General features: G+C 45.6%; 1 protein-coding gene across 2 annotated transcripts in view; it reads left to right on the plus strand.

The window, feature by feature from the left end:
• ADAP1 (ArfGAP with dual PH domains 1) overlaps nucleotides 1–17444 on the plus strand; it is a 62532-nt gene that overhangs the window by 21605 nt on the left and 23483 nt on the right. For both annotated transcript variants that reach the window (XM_074919024.1, XM_074919025.1), the window contains exon 4: nucleotides 2263–2345. In XM_074919024.1, coding sequence (XP_074775125.1) covers nucleotides 2263–2345 — 83 coding nt within the window. The remainder of the gene's footprint in view (nucleotides 1–2262; nucleotides 2346–17444) is intronic.

Raw genomic sequence — 17444 nt, forward strand, 5'->3', positions numbered from 1 at the left:
ACAGCTGCAGCTCCTGCTGAATCCACTGAAGTCAGCTGGAGCTGAGGGTGGTGTGAATTTTCTTCCTTCTAGTTAAATCCCTAATCGTCTTGTTGAAAAGGTCCAAGTTTGGCTACAGTGATAACAAGCTCTCTGCAGCAGCTGGGATGGAAGAATTGCAAGAAGGGTAACAAATTTAAATATTTGTGTTGATTTTATGTTTAAATTTTGGTAGTTTTGTTGATGAGCAGCAGAAGTATAGAAACAGGCAATTAAGTGCTACCTTTTGGGTCATGAGTCTTCTGCATTTGCAGGCTACCATGATGTGGATATCAAATCCAGAGAGAGTATCCTGCTCTCAACCCAGAAGAGCCCCTTTGTACACTTCCACAAAATGCATCTGAACCTCCTGAGATGAATTGAAGATGGGTTGTACCCAAAACCGGAGCGTAGCACAGGGTGACAGCAGAAGGGAGATGGGTGTTCATCTTCAGAGTTCACAGTCAAACTTGCAGATGTGTGTGTAACAACTAAAGATCAGTCATGGAAACAGGAACAGAAGGGGGAAAGGCAGAGTTGGTGCATTATTTCTGTTACAGCAGAAGCTCACTGTTGAGTTTCGGGTGCAGGGAAGCTATGGTGCTCCTTGAGCCTTGAGGGAGAAGGCTGGTGCCCCAACCAAGGAGATGAAACAATGGTTGGGACAAAATACATGCAATTATTTCCTCCTTTACAACCAGGAAGCTGATCACAGCCACAGTTTTTGTTGAATAACGTCTTGCAGATTTGGTGAATGTGTTTGCTGTACCTGCAGATGAATTTTCATAAGCAATTTTAGTACACTTATCATCTTTGAGCATTTCTGGAATGTGTCTGCTCAAAAGATAGCATTAAATTCCATAGTTAGCAAAAAAAAGAAAAGGTAATGAAGCGTATCAACAGTTTTCACTGGTGGAAAAGGTGATGTGTTGAAGTGTGATGGGTTTTACAGAGCACGCCCAGTGCTGGGGGATCTTTTACTGTCATCAGTGTAGGCCACTTCGAAATGTCTGCTGTGAATCTGGGATGACACATGCCTTTATTTCTGCCTGTGATTTCTGCCTGCTTGGGCTATTTAAGGTTCTAGGGCAATTAAGAACTAAGTGCAGTTAAAAATGGTTTGAAGTAATTTCTAGCATATTCTAGATCTAAATTACTTCATTAATTCCAGCATTCATGCTAAAATAAAACAGAAAAAAAAAGAAAAAAAATCGTCTTTGGGGTAACTTTTCCTTTTTTGGAACTTAAGGTCTTGGTGTATAAATCATTGGTATCATTTTCAACATGAAAGGTAAAGGACTTTGCAATAGACGCATTTCCTGCCATGCATCATGGATTTCTTTCTTAGACTTGTTAATGCAGACTGTGAGTCTGGAAGAGCTCTGCCAGGTGAGTTTTCACTACCCTCCACTGTTTGGATCCTGCGTCCCACAGGGCTCAGCCCTCGCGTCCTTACCCGGCCATGTTCTTCTGGTCTTTCTGAGGCTTTTTCACTTTTCACACTCTAGTTCCTTCCAAGAGGTTAGCTAGGGCCTGGGATATGACTGTCCTACGTCCCTTTCATTTTGAAGAGGTCACCTCTCACTTGAATTCCTGTTGCTCTTAGTTTGGGAGATGCATGACACCCTGCAGCAAGCTCCACGTTCTCTGAGTCACAGATGTCACCCATCCTTGAGCTAAGCTTCCCCTCCTTGTTACAAGTATAATTTTAACCTGATACATCACCATTTTTTTGAATAGCTGTCCATGCGTGACAAGGAGACAATATCTCTGCGGCTTCGACTGCCGAAAGGCCATCATGTACATGCATCACACAAGACATACCCAATTTCTGTTTCCATATCGGTAGCTTCAGGGCAAAGATTTTTCTTTTGTATGCAGTTTGTTGTTTTTTTCATTTACTGATCCTATTTACTGAAGAATGTAGTCTGAGGAAATTAGTTTTAAAATCGTTCATATACTTGAGGGAATTTTGTAGAGGCTGGTTAGGTGGGTGGCAAAAGGCTATTCTGCTAAATCTGTAAATTTTATTAAATAAGTTTCCAATAAAATTGGATGTGCAAAGAAACGATTTATTGCTGTCCAACAGTAAACAGAAGAAACACTTGACTCCAGACTGTACAATGCAATTTTTGGAAAACTTTTAAATCGCACTTGGATTTTGGTTGAGGAATTAATTATTCTCGTTTCTTCCTTAGTGTATCTTGGACCATGTTTCTTTTTCTCTCTATTTTTCTTTTCCAGACTGCTGCGGGAACAGTGGATCAGAGCCAAATACGAACGAAAAGAGTTCATTCACAGCGAGAAGCAGGAGCCTTATTCTGCAGGTAGTGAAAGACACTTTTGGCAGATAAGTTTTTTTTTATGTCCAGGACCTTCCGGGTTTTTGTCTCTGTTCATATCTTCTTTTATATTTATTATTGCTCATATGTCACTAAGTAGGAGGAGAAAGTGTAGTCTTTTGGGAAAGATTCCTCTTGGCATTCCCTGTATTTGATTCGGAATCTTGGGAGTCTTAATATCTGATGGAGATAAAACAGTTATCAAGAGTCTTGTGATTTCCATGGGCTGTTCACCAACAGCAAGTCAGATATAATACCAGCGAATTCGTTTCTGGTAGCGCAAGGCATGAAGCTGGATTGAAACGGTGCTAAAGGTGTTTGTCTCATCAAGGTGACTTCTGTTTTGGGAGGATGAAGTAGAATTATTAACATGGTTTAGTTAATAACAGATAAGTGTGTCAGGTCCCCCACTCTCCAAATCTCTGTTACTGTCTTTCCACAATACTTAAAGTGGCATCAGTGGGACCTGGTCTCCTTGTAGTATAATAAAACGCAGTGTGTTGCAGTTGCAGAGACCCAGAGCTCGTTTCAGCACTCTCAGTGTGATGGGCAGAGCAACGGGGTGTTTTAGTAGAGCGGTGGGTCAGATGGTTTTCTTGCAGAAGGACAGGATTTGAAAAGGAGATGCAGGGCTCAACTGTGTTCGTTGTGTGGCTGTGCCAGCGTAAGGACCAGCAAGAACGTGCATGAAATTAGCTGGGTGTTTCTTTGCTATATGTAAGTGGTGTTTAATTTATTCTGCATATTAAGTAGTTGACACCAGCTATGTGCTTGCATGACTCTGGGATAATTTTATTAGCAAAGACCATGTTACAGATGAAAGGTTAAAATATTATTTTCATGCTGCTTTTCAAGAATAGTAATAAGCAGGTAGCTCCAGCAGTTTGTTGTTATTAAAACCACAATTAAAATCTTATCTCATATATTCTCAATTTATGTTTAGACCTTTCTGCTCTGCCATATTGTATACATGAGGCATGCTCGTGGTGTGTGTGGGGTATCCATACTCATATATAGTACATTGTGCACATTTTTATTTTAGATTTTCAAAGCAGTCTGCTGGAGTTGGACATGTTCTATCTGCTAATGTGTGTATAGCTTTCACTCAGGAATAGTGTTTCCAATTTATACCATGCAACTTCTATATACAAAAGCTTGGATTCAGCTAGGTACTTCAGGGAAATGCATAATTTTAAGCACATGATTAATCCTTTTGACTCCAGGAAGAGCGTGTACCTGGTTAAAGTGAAGTAGGTGCTTCAGTGCTGTGTGGGAAGAAGGGGCAGTGTGTTCTGAGCTCTCTGAAAAATATTACAGGAAGAGTTCAAATGGGAGTTTATTTTAGCAGTGTATTTTGTAGGTGTTCTTGAGTAATGTGACTGCATAATATTTAATTGCATGGTGAAGTGAAAGGGTTTTCTCCCCTCTCTTTGAAGTTCAAAAACCATTAAATGCAGAATAGAAGAGAATGGGGTAAGCCATTTCATATGATCAGTGCTCTCGGGAGGAGGAGGGGGAGGGAAGGGAAGGCAGACTGGTGGACATCTTGCAGGTTGTATATGAGTGCTTTTAGGTTGTATATAGTCTTTGAGAATTTTACCCTCATGAAAATCCATCACAGGAGCTGTGAAAATGACCTGTGCAACTGGGATGTCATCTGTTGATTTTTCTGAGCAGTAAATTCTAAGGGGAGCTTTGGCCAGGTGGTTCCTCCTTAGCATGACCATGTTGGTGTTACACCAAAGCAAAGCTGGGAGGGACACGCCAAACATGCAGTGCCAACTTTTCCCTCCTGCTGAACCCTGGGTGTGGTTGCATGCCCGTACTTCTCCCCATGCCAAATGGTGCTCCTTCTTTTGGACTGTGTGATGTAATTCAGTTGATGATGCTGTTTTCAGCTCTTGGGCTGTTACGCTGGAGTTGGTTGTTTCCCAGGGTTGTGGCTTGAGAAGGGAACCCAGGGAAAATCCTGTGTCCTGTACGAAAGCAGTATGCTGGAGATCATAGAATCATTTCAGTTGGAAAAGATCCTTAAGATCATTGAGTCCAACTGTTAACATAACATTAAGTCCACTACTAAACCATGTCCTCAACAGAGGTGTTCTCATGTGCATTGGGACAGTTGGGAGAAATGGGGGTGTTTCATCATTGTGTCATACATGGTGCTGGACCACCAGTTTGCCCAGCTGATATCAAAGGTGCCATCAAAGGTGGTCTGAGCCATGCCATCCCTGAGCCCTCCCAGACAGGCTGGAGCTTGGTGCTTGCAGAAAAAGCTCAGCCATGCCACACGTCCCGGCTCTGCCCTTCTGGCTGCTTGCAGGGGTCGATACAACTTAGTGGCCACACCAGTGGTTTGGAGGATGCACCCTGTGTGGGGTGGGCCTCCTGTGCCTCATTACGCTGGGCTCAGCACAGCTGGGAACTGCAGAGGATCTGGGCCAATGCTTTCCACTAATGACCTCTTGAACTGCCTGTGAATGCACTGAGGTGGGACTGACACAAGGACACCCTCCTGCATACCCCACATCCAGTCAGTGTCTCACTTGAATGTATGTATATCTTTTTCTTTTGAATGCTGTCTTAGACCATTTTTTCTCACCATTGTGAATTCCCTGGAGGGGTGTTAGATTTCCAGTTTGTAAGCATGAAACATTTTGTTGCTAATAGAGACATCGTTATCCATTTTCTCATGTTTGTTGGAAGATTTAATTCCATTTTCCAATCCCAGGAGCAATTTTGCATTTTGATATTTGTTCAATAATCGCATAAAAAATAACAAAATGCTATCTTTGACTAGTTTTGAGAAACATCCTTTTGCAGGCAGCCTGATGAAACCCTGGTCAGAAATTCAGTGTCTTTCAGAAAATCCTTTGGGGAGAGACTGTCTGGAGCCTGCAGATGCCAAGCAGAAGCTATCACAGCCAACCTGACAGACTTAGGAGAAATGAGTCTTGGGACAGGAGTGTCAGATGTGCAGGTCAGAGCTGAGATAGGCAGGCAGGGAAGCCTGGCAGGAGGATGTGGCAAACTCTTCAGCTGCTGGTGAAGAGTATAAATAAGAGATAGTGTGGGATGCAAAGGCAACAGCTGCCCCAAAAGGTCTTACACAGCCCCTGAACCGATGGGAAACATCTGCCTCATGAGATAGAGCAAGGTAGCAGAATCAGAACTGGGAAACAATGACACTTTGCACATGCAGAAATCTCTGGGCAGCACTGAATGTTGAGGGCAGCTCTCGAGCCTCTCCCTGGAGAGGAGCCATGGCTGTAGATCCATGGGTCTTGGTTCAGTCCCTGCATCAGATGTCCCCTCTCAGTGATGGGCTGTTACACGTGTAGTCACAGTTACTTACCCTCAGTAGAAGATTGCAGTGGAAATTCCTGTAAGGGAATTTTTAGAGTTTCTTGCTTCCTCAGGAAGCCTTGGAACACAAGCCCATGTGCTGTTCACAGCTTTCAGCTCCTCTGCCCTCAGTTAGTTTTTCAAACTCTGATGGTTTCATTCCTCCAAAAGAGCCGTTGTTAATGAGTGTATTAGCACCATTGATTTTAGTGTGAGGAGTCAGTTTGAGTTCAGATAGTGCAGGGAGATTAGTAAAACAGTGATTAAATGTTTCGGTGGTCCACTATTGATTCTTAGATACACCCTTTTATACATTTGAGCTCTTAATTCAGCTATAGTATGAAAGCTAAATAATTTGTTTTCCCTAGCCAGACTTTATGAAGCAAAACATTATTTACACCCTGGCAATCCTGATTCACACCGTGGTCTGCATCCCTTCTGTTAGCGATAACGTTTGTGGCACAACAGTACAGAATAATACCAGTTTTAAGACCCTCACATTAATTTGTTTCAGGTTGGCTTTATCCATTTTGACAAATGAACTGGCTAAATTACTGTCAGTCTCTGGCTAATTATCCCTTTTAACAGTGTTTAATGGGGCATGGGTGCTGAATTCTTCTAGAAATGGATAATGGTGGTAATTGCTGTCAAAGTCCAGATCTGGATCTCAAGGCAATTGAAAGGTTTGATAATCTTAAAAATATTTTGATCAATTTTAAAAAGCTTGGACTGCACATTTTTCCCTGCTGTTGAAAGGCAGCAGTTACAGCAATGCTTCCCAGAAGTCTTGCTGCAAATCAAATAAATCAAATAGATTTGTTTTAACTAAAGAAGGCATGGAGGAAGCAAAAGGGAACAGCGTTTGCAGGGCTGGAGGACTATATAATATTATAAACTGGTCAAGGTGCAGCTGCTCTAATTCATTTCAGGCCACAGATGAGAGAATGGGATGTGCATGTGGCCAAGGGAAAGCAAAATGGCTTTGGCTCCTGGCGGACCCATCTTGTTACCGCCCAGATGCCAGGAGGAATTGGTGTCCTGGGATGAGCGGAAGCCCAGCCTGGGAGGAGAGGTGGGCAGGGATAACACGTCTTTGGTTCTTTGCTTTAACATTAGCAAATGAAGTGGGAGAGCTCTTTAACACCAGGCATTTAATCTCTTAATGTTTGTCAAGGAAAAATGGCTTAACTTCACTGTGTTAGGACTGTGAAAGCACCTATCCGTGGGATGGACGTGGCTGGTGCAGTGGGAGAGGGTTGATGGGTATCTCCAGCAACAGACAGAGATGCCAGGCTGTGCAAAGCAGTTGTCACCCTTTCCTTGAAAGCATTGCCTGAGATAGTGCAGCAGTGATTTATATGCTCTTAGATCAGGGTGTAGGTGCTTCCCAGTGTGATGTGCTTTCCAGCGAGGCACAGGGTAGGCTGGGCACAAACAACAGCATCGAGTGCAGCTTTCTGCAACTTTGCTGCAAATGCTGCTTTCCTGTGTTTCTTATGAATAGGCCAGTAAATCCTATTGCTGTTAATTTATCAGATGGTGGAAGAGCAGTCAGGAACAGGAGAACATTCGCCGTAGGATACAGCTGATAAAAAGTGCTGCTCCCAGCTCTGCATGCCAGTATGATTCCCTTGCAGCAGGACTGGGGAACAGTGGTTTTCCCTCGCTCACAGCAGATGCTGTTGCACATCTTTCATGTTGAGACATTTGGTTCCCAAAAGCATTCAGGATGAGAATGCATCACTTGCAAGGCAGAAGAATAATAAATGCCAACAAGCATCACAGCTTGCTTTCTTTAGTCATGGGAGGTTAGAGCTCCTCAGCTGATGTAAGTTGTCATAGGTCCCATAAAAAAGGTGGAGAATTTCAGATTTACACCAGCTAAAGATTTAAACCCTGTCCTTCAGGGTGGAAGTTGGAGGAGTCTTTGATTATTTGATTGGCAGTTATAGAGTTGTGTGGGATGGCCCGTTGGACTGCAGAGTAAGGTAATATGGTGATACTGCAACCTTAGATGGCCTGAGAGCTTCCACTGGAGCAACTGAGAAAACTCGAAGATATGGGCAAGATTTTGGGCATATTAGCAAAGCCAAAGATGATCAGGGATTTAGGCTTTGTTGGCTTGTATTTCTGTATTTATAGCACTATGGACTACATCTTGTCATTATTCAGGTGAGCTCTAGGTTTACCCAGGTGGTTTCAAAGGGCAGCATTTGCTTGTACTATCTTCTGTCAACACCCCAAGATTACTTGGCTTGTATGTTATTTTGTATTTGTCTGCAAATATGATGGCAAAATAAATTGAGACATGAAAGAATACCCTAAAATAGTAAAATCTGTTAATATGCACTTTCCATTCCATGTGGCTCTTGTATAATTTGGGCAACAGTCTGAATTAATTTTCCCTTGCACTTGCGCAGTTGGAAGCAGCTCTGACTGCAAAGGACTAGAGGAAACGCACGGGACATAAATACGTTCTTTCTCAGTGTGAGAACGATACCCTTATTAGTTCAGTCTGACCTGCAGTGATGTAATGCAGTTTATTTTGGGCCTGATCAGACAAAGCGGTGAGCAGCGTTGCAGTTAAAACCCAATTATTTTAACTGACAGACCTCATGCTCTGCTGTCTCTTACCCCATATCAGCCAGCTAGCAGGGAGCTACGAGCGTCAGAGCAACACCGGCTCCACCGTGTGTTTTTTTTGTTGTGGTTTTTTTTTTTTTTTTTTTTTACAACCTCAGAAGCAAAGCTCCTCTCTCCTGCTGTGCACGCTGCTGAATTACAGGGCTGAGCAGCACCTGGAGAGCAAACCAGTGCTAATGGCAGCCTAAAAGAGCACAGGTTTTATTGTATATCAGACAGCCCGTAGTACCGGGGGGAAGTCTGCCAGGCAACCATAGCAAAGAAATAAAGCATTGGCTTGAGTGCTCCTGGTGTCACTTGCTAAGCCCTTAATGCATATGGTCTGTAAGGAGATGCTCATGCAGAAGGGAGCGTGGAGCCATACGTGAACCGTGCCTGTCCCCTTCACTGTGCGAGCACATGCTGGGCCCGCAGGCTCAGGGGAACAAGGCATCTTCTGTGCAGTCAGCGAGATTTTTATGCTGCAAACTGCTGGGGATAAAGTAGTGAAAGAGAGCATGCTGCTCAAAGGAAAGGCATTTTCTCCAGCATCCTTTCACATACACGTACTTACCTGTGCCAATAAATCACTCCCCTGCAATACAGCCTCCTCAGGCTTGGCTGCAGCCCTGTTGTGGGGAAGGATGGTGGAAGCAAAAGAGAAATCGGTGCTGGTGAAAAGGGCTTAAAGAAAGAGTCATCTGCAAAGTCTCAGTTCAGGGCACTGTAGTGGTATCAAGGTTGTGGCTGCAGCTTCTTCCCAGATTTGAGCTTTCATGAGAGGTGCAAGAGAGGCAAGTGTATGGTGTTTTTTTTTTTTTTTTTCTTGCTGTATTTCTGCCTTGATTAGCATGAATCTGCATTGCTCCATCAATGCTTGTGCTGGTCTATGCTGTCTGAGAGTCTTGATGTGAGAGACTGCTCCCTCCCACTGGGCCTGCTCCATGGTCAGAGCATCACGCCGTGGGTAGTGAGATGCCCTTCCTCATGCAAGCCCTGGCGACGTCTGATGGAATGATACTGTGGGAGCAACTTGATATGGGTGATACAAAGCTGTTGTGTGAAACCATCTCCTTGCAAGTGGGGAAAAGTGACATAGGTGCTTCCTATAGCATTCTGTAACTGCTGACGAGGCGAGCACCTTAGGTAAAATAGTTGAACCAAAATTCTATTCTTGCAAAGGCGTTATCAGCTAAATCAAGAGCTGCTTTTAGCACTGGGGAAGATTTGAGCTGGCTAATGTGTGTGATCAAGATGGTAGCCAGGTGCCATATCAGCTTCTCCCAATGCAGACCAGCGTGAAGATTATTTCATTGTTGTTTTTTCCCCAAATGCAGCCCCCATCCTTGGCTGATGTTCCTGTTTATATTTCCACTAACTCCAGGGAAGCTCTCCTGGCTTTTCCCAGGTGAAGATCTGGGGGTGACCAAGGTGATGCTGCGTTAAGCACTATACAAATGCAGAGCAAGATGCCTGTACAGTTGAGTGTAAGGTAAGAGCAGGCAGATGCAGGCCCCTCAGAGAAAGAGGCAGTGCCCGACTACAGGAGTGGTTCTGCAAAAAGCAGGGATGAGGCCGATTTTTTTAAGCATGTAAATTATCCCATTGCTTTATAAGCAAGAAAGAGTTGAATGTTTAGCAACTACGGGGAGCTACATCTGGCTGAAAATGTCCAAGATGGGAAGCCAGAGGGGGAGGTGGAGAGATGATGCTCATATAAGCTTCGGTTCCTTAGGAAACCGAGCTCACAAGAGCAATAAGAGAAACAACACAATAAAAGCAACAGTTTGTAAGATTACCAGCAACAACTTGCTGGGCTTTGACCGGGGCACCAGTATGTGCTGTAGGAGAGTGTGGCAGTGCAGAACAAGGTCGTCTGCCCGGCTCACCCCTTGGCAGCAGAGCCTTGTGAGGCATAGGGTGCACTGGTGTGTGCAGGAGCATCCCTCTGCCTTTTTGGGGGGTGGGGTGGATCTTTGGCTGGTTTGGGTTTGGTGTGTGTCTCAAATAATCTACCATTGTTTCCATGCTGTGGCTGAACACTGGCGTGGTGGTCAGTGTGAGGACGGGTGTACCTGGCCATGGTGCAGGGTGATGCACCGCTGCTCTTATATGACCTGACAAAGTATATAAATACTTTAGCACTTATTTACCCCCCTCCTTCCACCTTCTCTCCCTTCCCCCAGTCCCTTACATGCTTACAACATCCCTCATGATAAAAATAGCCTTTGGTGTCAACGCAGGGCTGAGCAGAGCCACTGTGGCTCTGCCTGCCCTTTGTTCAAAGGGCTGTGGCACAGACCTGAGGACAGCCCCCACGAACGTTTAATTCTGGTGCAGATCTGCTGACTGATGTGACTGGCTTTGCAATAGCAGCTCAGAGCAGTTTTTAATTAGGTCGTAAACTTTGTTAAGAAAAATCGGTTTATAATCTCTGCTACCTGTTCGGTGTTTTACGTGGTGGAGAAATCTCTGCAGAGCCGTTGCAATGGTTTGTATTAGTGTACCCAAAGCCTTCCCCCAGAACCTAGTGATGGCCATGGAGACGTTTCTGGTGAGAGAAGTGAGATCTGAAATGTCACTTTATAAACATTAAGTTACATTAGACTCTCAATATCAGAATAAAAGTTCTAGAGCCACATAATGCTGCAAAACTGTAAGTCGCCTTTAAAGCCCAGCCTGCATTATGTGTCTGTAAAGTGAATAGTACCATACAGATAAAGAGGTTGTTTTTTCCCCTCGTTCTGTTTTTTTGCTGGCATGTTTCCCATAATGCCAGTGACTTGCCTCTTGATTTACACCATATATAGAAATTTAGAAAAAGCCTAATTATAACTGACTCTTCTGACATTTTTTGAGTTGAACTTCTGAAAATGCTGGCTACATCTGTAATCTTGATCCAGAGATCTGGGTTTTTCAGGAGTTTCTGTGAGTGTAAATCTCTGTTTAACCTCAGTGCACACATGGCTGAATAGCAAAGAGAGCTGTCAAAAACTTTAGCAGGCCTTGATCTTAGTCCATAGAGAGGGATTTTCAATATAAAGGAATCAGTTAATTTATTTCTACTTATTAGCCTCAAAGAGAGTTGCTGCTTTGCTCCAGCTGCTTTTTAATGTCACTTTATCTGATGCTGGTTGTAAAATGGATTAAATCCTCTTCTGATGCTTGAAAGGCTCAAGTATTAGAGCTGGGCTTTGAGAGAAGCACCAGCATTTTCTGCTTCTGTCCTCCTTTGATGGAAAGTGCTTGTTTTCGTGATGCAGAGCTGCAGCATGCATTGGGAAAATGCGGCTGTCATGAGATCTGTGGAGCATCCCTCACTGTGAGGTGCTTTTTGGTACCGCTGTCTTTACCCCTCTCTCCCATCCCTGTAAGCAGACCCCTCATAGATCTCTAGGTCTATTTCCATCTAGAGATAGAAATAAAAAGATAGCACAGCTAAAAAGTGGCAAAAATCAGGGTAGCCTGATATTTTGTTGTAAATTCATGTAGACTTTTGCAAAGCAGAGATTTGGACATGGATGAGGAGATGTTTTGTGGTAGGAAGTCATGACACCAGTTCCCTGCAGTGTGTGCTGGTGCTTGGTGTGCATGCTAGGATTGCATCACTGGTGCCTTCTGTTAAATCACAGTTTCCAGTAAATTCCCAGCAGTTCGTTCCGGTATTTGGCTGAACCAAAGCACCAGGTTCGGCTTTTACTGGTTTTCAGCAAAATTGCATTACAAATCTCTGTGCTTGATCCTGCCCTCGTCTGTAAGATCTTGGCTGCTTGGTCCCAAAGTCTGGCTGCATTTTCACTCTCCCCAGCTGAAACCACAAGCAATTCCTCTGCTTGGCACTGATACCCCCTTGCAGTGTGCGTTTGCACCCTGGGAGAGCTGGAGATGACAACTGACCTCAGAAGGCAGCTGGGTTTATGTCTGAACAAGGAGACCAGGGTGCAGGGATGCTGCATCTCTTTGTCACAGACCTCTACCTCGTCTCAGTGTCCCAGAGTGTAAAATGATTTGGCACCGCAGCCTGCGGCACGCAGGGACTGTACTGAGAAATTTGGCTTTTTGGTTGAGTTTTGCAGCCTACCATGAGCTTGGTGCTGTGCAAGCTCTGCCGATGCACCTCATGGTCATTGGAGCTGCAGGGGAGCGTGGCAGGGAGGGATGCGGGAGGGCAGGCTGAGTGGCAGCAGGGCTCTAGCCCTCTCCAAAAAGGATGCAAACCTCATGGCTGTTTGCATTTCAAGGGAGCATAAGAGCGTATTTGCATTTCAAGGGTGCGTAAGAGCATTATGCACAGATTACATCCAGTGCTCTAGGTGCTGTACAGATGTGCTGTAAAAGCAGCCCGTATCCCAAGAGGTTATAATCAAAGAGCATTTAGCAGAGGGCTGGGTATGTGAGTGTCCGGATGGAAACTGCAAACCCTGCTGGTCTCCCAACCCAGTATCAGGGTTACTGGAGGCTGATGTGCTGTTGTCAGGAGAGGGTTAAATCATGAGCATCCCTCCAGCGAGCAACCTTGCCTGGCACAGAAACCTCCTTCTCATGCTGCCCGAGCTACAGAGAAGGCTTCTGTTCTCCGGGCACTGACCTCAGCCGCCGGCCGGGACGTGAGTCACGCTGGGAGCCAGGCTCGGTGGGCGCTGCTGCCCGGGTGCTGCCTCCCCACGCCCCCGCCAGGGCTCTCCCACGGCCGGAGCGAGCTGTTAGACATCTCACCGTGGGGATGGTGCTTCTTCAGAGCACGCATGCTCCTGGGTCAAACGCTGCTTGGTGTGCCATGCCTCGGTGGGTCTGAGCCACCGTAGCTGGTCCTCGCCAGCGCGGCCGCCTGGCACGCGCCGGGTGTGGAGCTCACAGCCCGGGGAGCAGGGCAGGGTGCGATGCCCCAGCAGGTGGGCCCGAGATCTGGCGTCTGCACACACATGCTGGCGCTTGTGCTGTGGATTTTGGGCGTGGAGAAGGGGGACTAGGGGATGGGGTTCTTTTTTCCTCCCCAATTTTTTGTCTACTGGGGAAGAAAGATTAAGTTGAAAAGTGGGAAAAACTGAAATGGAGGAAGGAGGAAACCCTATGGAAAAGTATGTTCAGCTGAAGTAGGCAGGACACCATTTGCTGATGCTCAGTCTCCTTTTTATGTCTTCCCCATATAATCCTGCACTTAACATTACACAACTCCCTGTCAGGACTTGTTCCAAGAAACCTTTCCCCATCCTTTCCTTGGAGGTTTGAGGGAAATATAGTCATTGCTTTAAAACAAACGATGGCTTCTTCTTCCTCAGCATGCCCTGACACTGCTCTCGTGGGACACAGACAGGGCAGGGGGGGTGATGCTGTGCAGGTCACCTCTCCTGGTCTCTGCAGCCTCATCCAGAGCAGAGTGAAAACTCACGCAACAGCCTGTCTCCAGGGTAGATAAATGTTGAGCCAAATTGCCTTGGAAAGAAAGGGATCCTTTTGAAAAAAATACACTCAAGAAGCCAGCAGCAGATAAAATCCCCAGGCAGGCTAATGCCATTCAGTGCAGCATTAGCTGTGAGCCCAGGGAAGGCAGAGGAGAAAACGGGTCCTGGAGAGCTGCCTGTGGTGGGTCCCGCTCAGGCCTCGCTCCGTGCAGCAACTTTGCCATACAAATGATTTAAACATCAAACACGGACCTTACCGCAGTGAAGACAAGGCGCATCAAAGAGCTGTTTAACAAACTAAACTAGAGAGAAGGATGCAAGGGGAGATCACAGTGGGTTTGTCTTATTATTTTTTCTCCTGCAAGGGGAGCGGGCCTGTGACAGGGACTCGCATGTGGCATCATTCCCGTGCCAGGATGCGCTGATGTTTCAACAGGACAGGCATCATATGACCAGGAACCGGAGCAGCCTTTCAGTGCCTTCCAGCAGCGTTTGGAAGTGCTGATTCAGGCTCAGTGCAGCCCCCCCCCAAAAGAGTAACTCCACCTCCTGAGGCTCTGCTAAAATCCAAGGAAGGTGCTGTGCCATTTCCCAGCCTTGCGAAGGAGACTCTGCACAAAGTCACCACTAGAAGGCAAAGGAAGAGGCTCCAAATGCAAAAGGTTTTCTTTCTGAGATAACTTTGGTGCATTTTTTTTTTTTTTTTCTTCCTCTCTGGGCTGTGGTGAGAGCCAGCGACTGTTATGCTCTCCAGGAAATCCATGAACATTGCAGTGATGAAGTGATGGGGTGGTGATGGATCTTACAGATAGCTGCTGTAGGAAGAAAAACATCTAGCAAAGAGAAATACACTGATGTCTTCAGCTTCCCTAAAGCAGAAAAGCATTTAGGCAGCCAACCCTGTGGGTCTGAGCTGGAGCGGTGGAGGAGGAGGAGCAGTCGGCCAAGCAAGGCCGTTGGCAGCCGGCTCCAGGGAGGGGGTAGCACCACATCGAGCTAAAGCTGGATGTTCACAGCTAGTTTAGGATCCAGCTGTAATTTTAACAGCTGGTTCTGTCAAGCTGCCTTCAGCGTAGCTCTGATCCAAGCTTCTATAATTAGCCAAAGAGCAGCAGCTCTTGTGCAAAAATTAAAGCAGCAGTGATGCTCATTGCAGGGGAAGCAGGGTGGTATGGGAGTGAGCCTTATCTAAAGGGGAAAGGGCTGGCCTGTGAAATTTTAAATAGTTGGTGTCTGGTCTTTCTTTTTTCCTTCAAAGCACTTTGTGCGAAATGCTTGGTTAGGTTTTTTCAACTCAAAAAAAGCGCACATCTAAGAAATGTTTCATTTTGCATCATCCGTAACAGAAATATTTACATTTATCAACCTAAATCAAAAACGTTTATTTTGTGGTCAATCTGAGGTCAGTTGTATTTGCTGAACTCATATAGTTTCCCACAGGCAAGATGGTCTGAGACCCTCCTGCCCCTGGATTCCCTTGGTGTCTCAGTGTGCTGCCTGTGTTTTGAGATGTGCTCTGGATGCTCTCTGGCGATGCCCTGAGCAGTCAGTGCCCTGGGAGAGTCAGTCCACCCAGTGAGTATAGGCTACAAAGATCAATAAGTGTATGAAACACCCCAATTATAATTAGCATGAGTCACTCCTGGTCTTGAGCTTTCCCTATTTGAGGTCGACCAACTTGAAATAATATATTTTGACATTGCTCAGGCTGCGTGTTCCCATAACCTTGGGTTTCTACTGTCAATAAATGGATCTATACTAATTGGAGAGAGGTAAAGAGAAGTATAAGGCTGGTTCTCCATTTTTTTGGTAACAAACATTTAGAGTAAGAATAGGGGAACCATCTCTTTCTATTTCTGGTGGTTTATGAAGGTAGTTCTTGGTGTCCCTGATCTTCTGGTGTTAATCAGTGTTTTTATACTGTGCATGTTCATGTTCCCAGTAGGGTGACACAGGACCAAAAGGCTGGTGCATCTTTCTTCCGCTAATGAGAAGGGAGAGACTAGGAAGCAATATGATCACAAAGTATATGGAAAAGACTGATTTCATGGCAACTCTTCCTAGCTTAATTAAATTTCTATTAAAGAAAGATCCATTTTATGTTGGAGACCTGCACAGGGCCAGGCAGTTTCTGTCTCACTAGATAAAGAACGTTTTTTCAGAGTGAGGTCATGTCTTTTTCTGGAGTTTGCCAAAAATGTAGTTGAGCCTTAGATCAACCTCAACTGAGAAGGGCAAGCATTTGCTGATGCTTCTTTCTGACCAACATCAGTCTGTCTCCATCTGCATTTCCCCCCTATAGTGATCTCTCCCGAGTTTTCACCTTGAAATCTCTGATGCAGCGGAGAAGTCTGCAGCAGTGGAGTTGCCCACACCCCAGCTCTGGGATGCTTACAGTGAAGTTGGGATGGGAGGTGTCTCCTCTGCCGTCTAAATAGGACTGGTTTTAAAATCATTGCTGCAGTTGAGGTGCACACACAGCAGCTACCTAGATAAGCCAGGTCTGTTTTCATAACCAGAGTAGCCCTTGAGGGTAGTAATTATGTGGCATGTCAGTAACAAACAGTATATCCCCAAAATACTAAAAGACAAGGAGGCTGCTCAGCAGGGAATGAATTTGAACTTTCACACATTGCAGAGGCCAGAAGAAGAAATTTTAGCATAGCAAAGTCGATGGGAATTTTGGTCAGTGATTTATTCAGGCTAGAATTTACCCTTGATTATATAATTACAGGAGTTCAGTTGTGCTGCTGCAGGGGATGGGGGGTGATAGCTTTAGAAAAACCAACGTGCAACCCGGAGGTTGTAGCTGCACTGCTGAATGCCCCTCCTGTGATACCACAGCTGCTGGAGCATCCTCTACGAGCTGACTTCTGGGACAGCTATAAAACCAGCAGCCAGGAAAGGAACGAGTCCTAAATTAAAAAATTCTCCCTTCCCTTCATAAAGCAATAGCTTTGCCTGTAAATGTGTCGAACGCTCAATAATAGACGATCAGGAGCTGTTAGCAGCGCAGCAGATGTGCTCGAAGCCATTTGGATTTCTCTTCAAAGCAAACAAAGAGGAATGTTATGTGCATGCGAGGACGGGTTTCCATGATTTATGGTTGCACAGCAATGCTGCCTACGTGGGGAGAATGCTTTATTATGGGATGCCCCAGAGAGAGGGTCCTAAACCCATCTGAAGTCAGTGGTGAACTTCTCTGCTGACTTCTGTAAAGCTCTGTTGGGGGATTAAATTAATCTCATCCTTGTTTGGTTTGATCTATGTGAGCAGCTGCCCAGGCTGAGGTTTTATTTACTGGTGTGGCTAAGAAATTCATCTAAAACTATTCAGGGCTTGGAGGATATTTTAGCCTGATCCCGTCGCTGTTGTTTGAGGCTCTGTGGGATGCCTGCATGAAATCCAGACCTCCAGGTGGTTCCTGGCGCTTCGCAGTTGTTTTGCGCTGAAGCCTCAGCAACATGTAGGTTGGTGTAGCCCATCTGCGGTGCATGTTGAGGGGGTAAAGGCTCCTCATCCCCAAGGCTTTTGGTGTCTCACCTCTTCGCTTACTGTATCAAAGTGGTTGAGGCTGTAGGTGGGGTCTCCCTCCCCCGGGCGATGTCCGGGCAGGGCCAGCTCCGCACATGGGCAGTGCTGGGCAGGGGCTGGTGGCTGTGGGACAGTGGCAGCGGCTCCTCCAGGCGCCGAGTGAGAAAGCTGCAGCTTTTTT

Source organism: Athene noctua, chromosome 15 (assembly GCF_965140245.1).
Source record: "Athene noctua chromosome 15, bAthNoc1.hap1.1, whole genome shotgun sequence".
Taxonomy (NCBI): domain Eukaryota; kingdom Metazoa; phylum Chordata; class Aves; order Strigiformes; family Strigidae; genus Athene; species Athene noctua.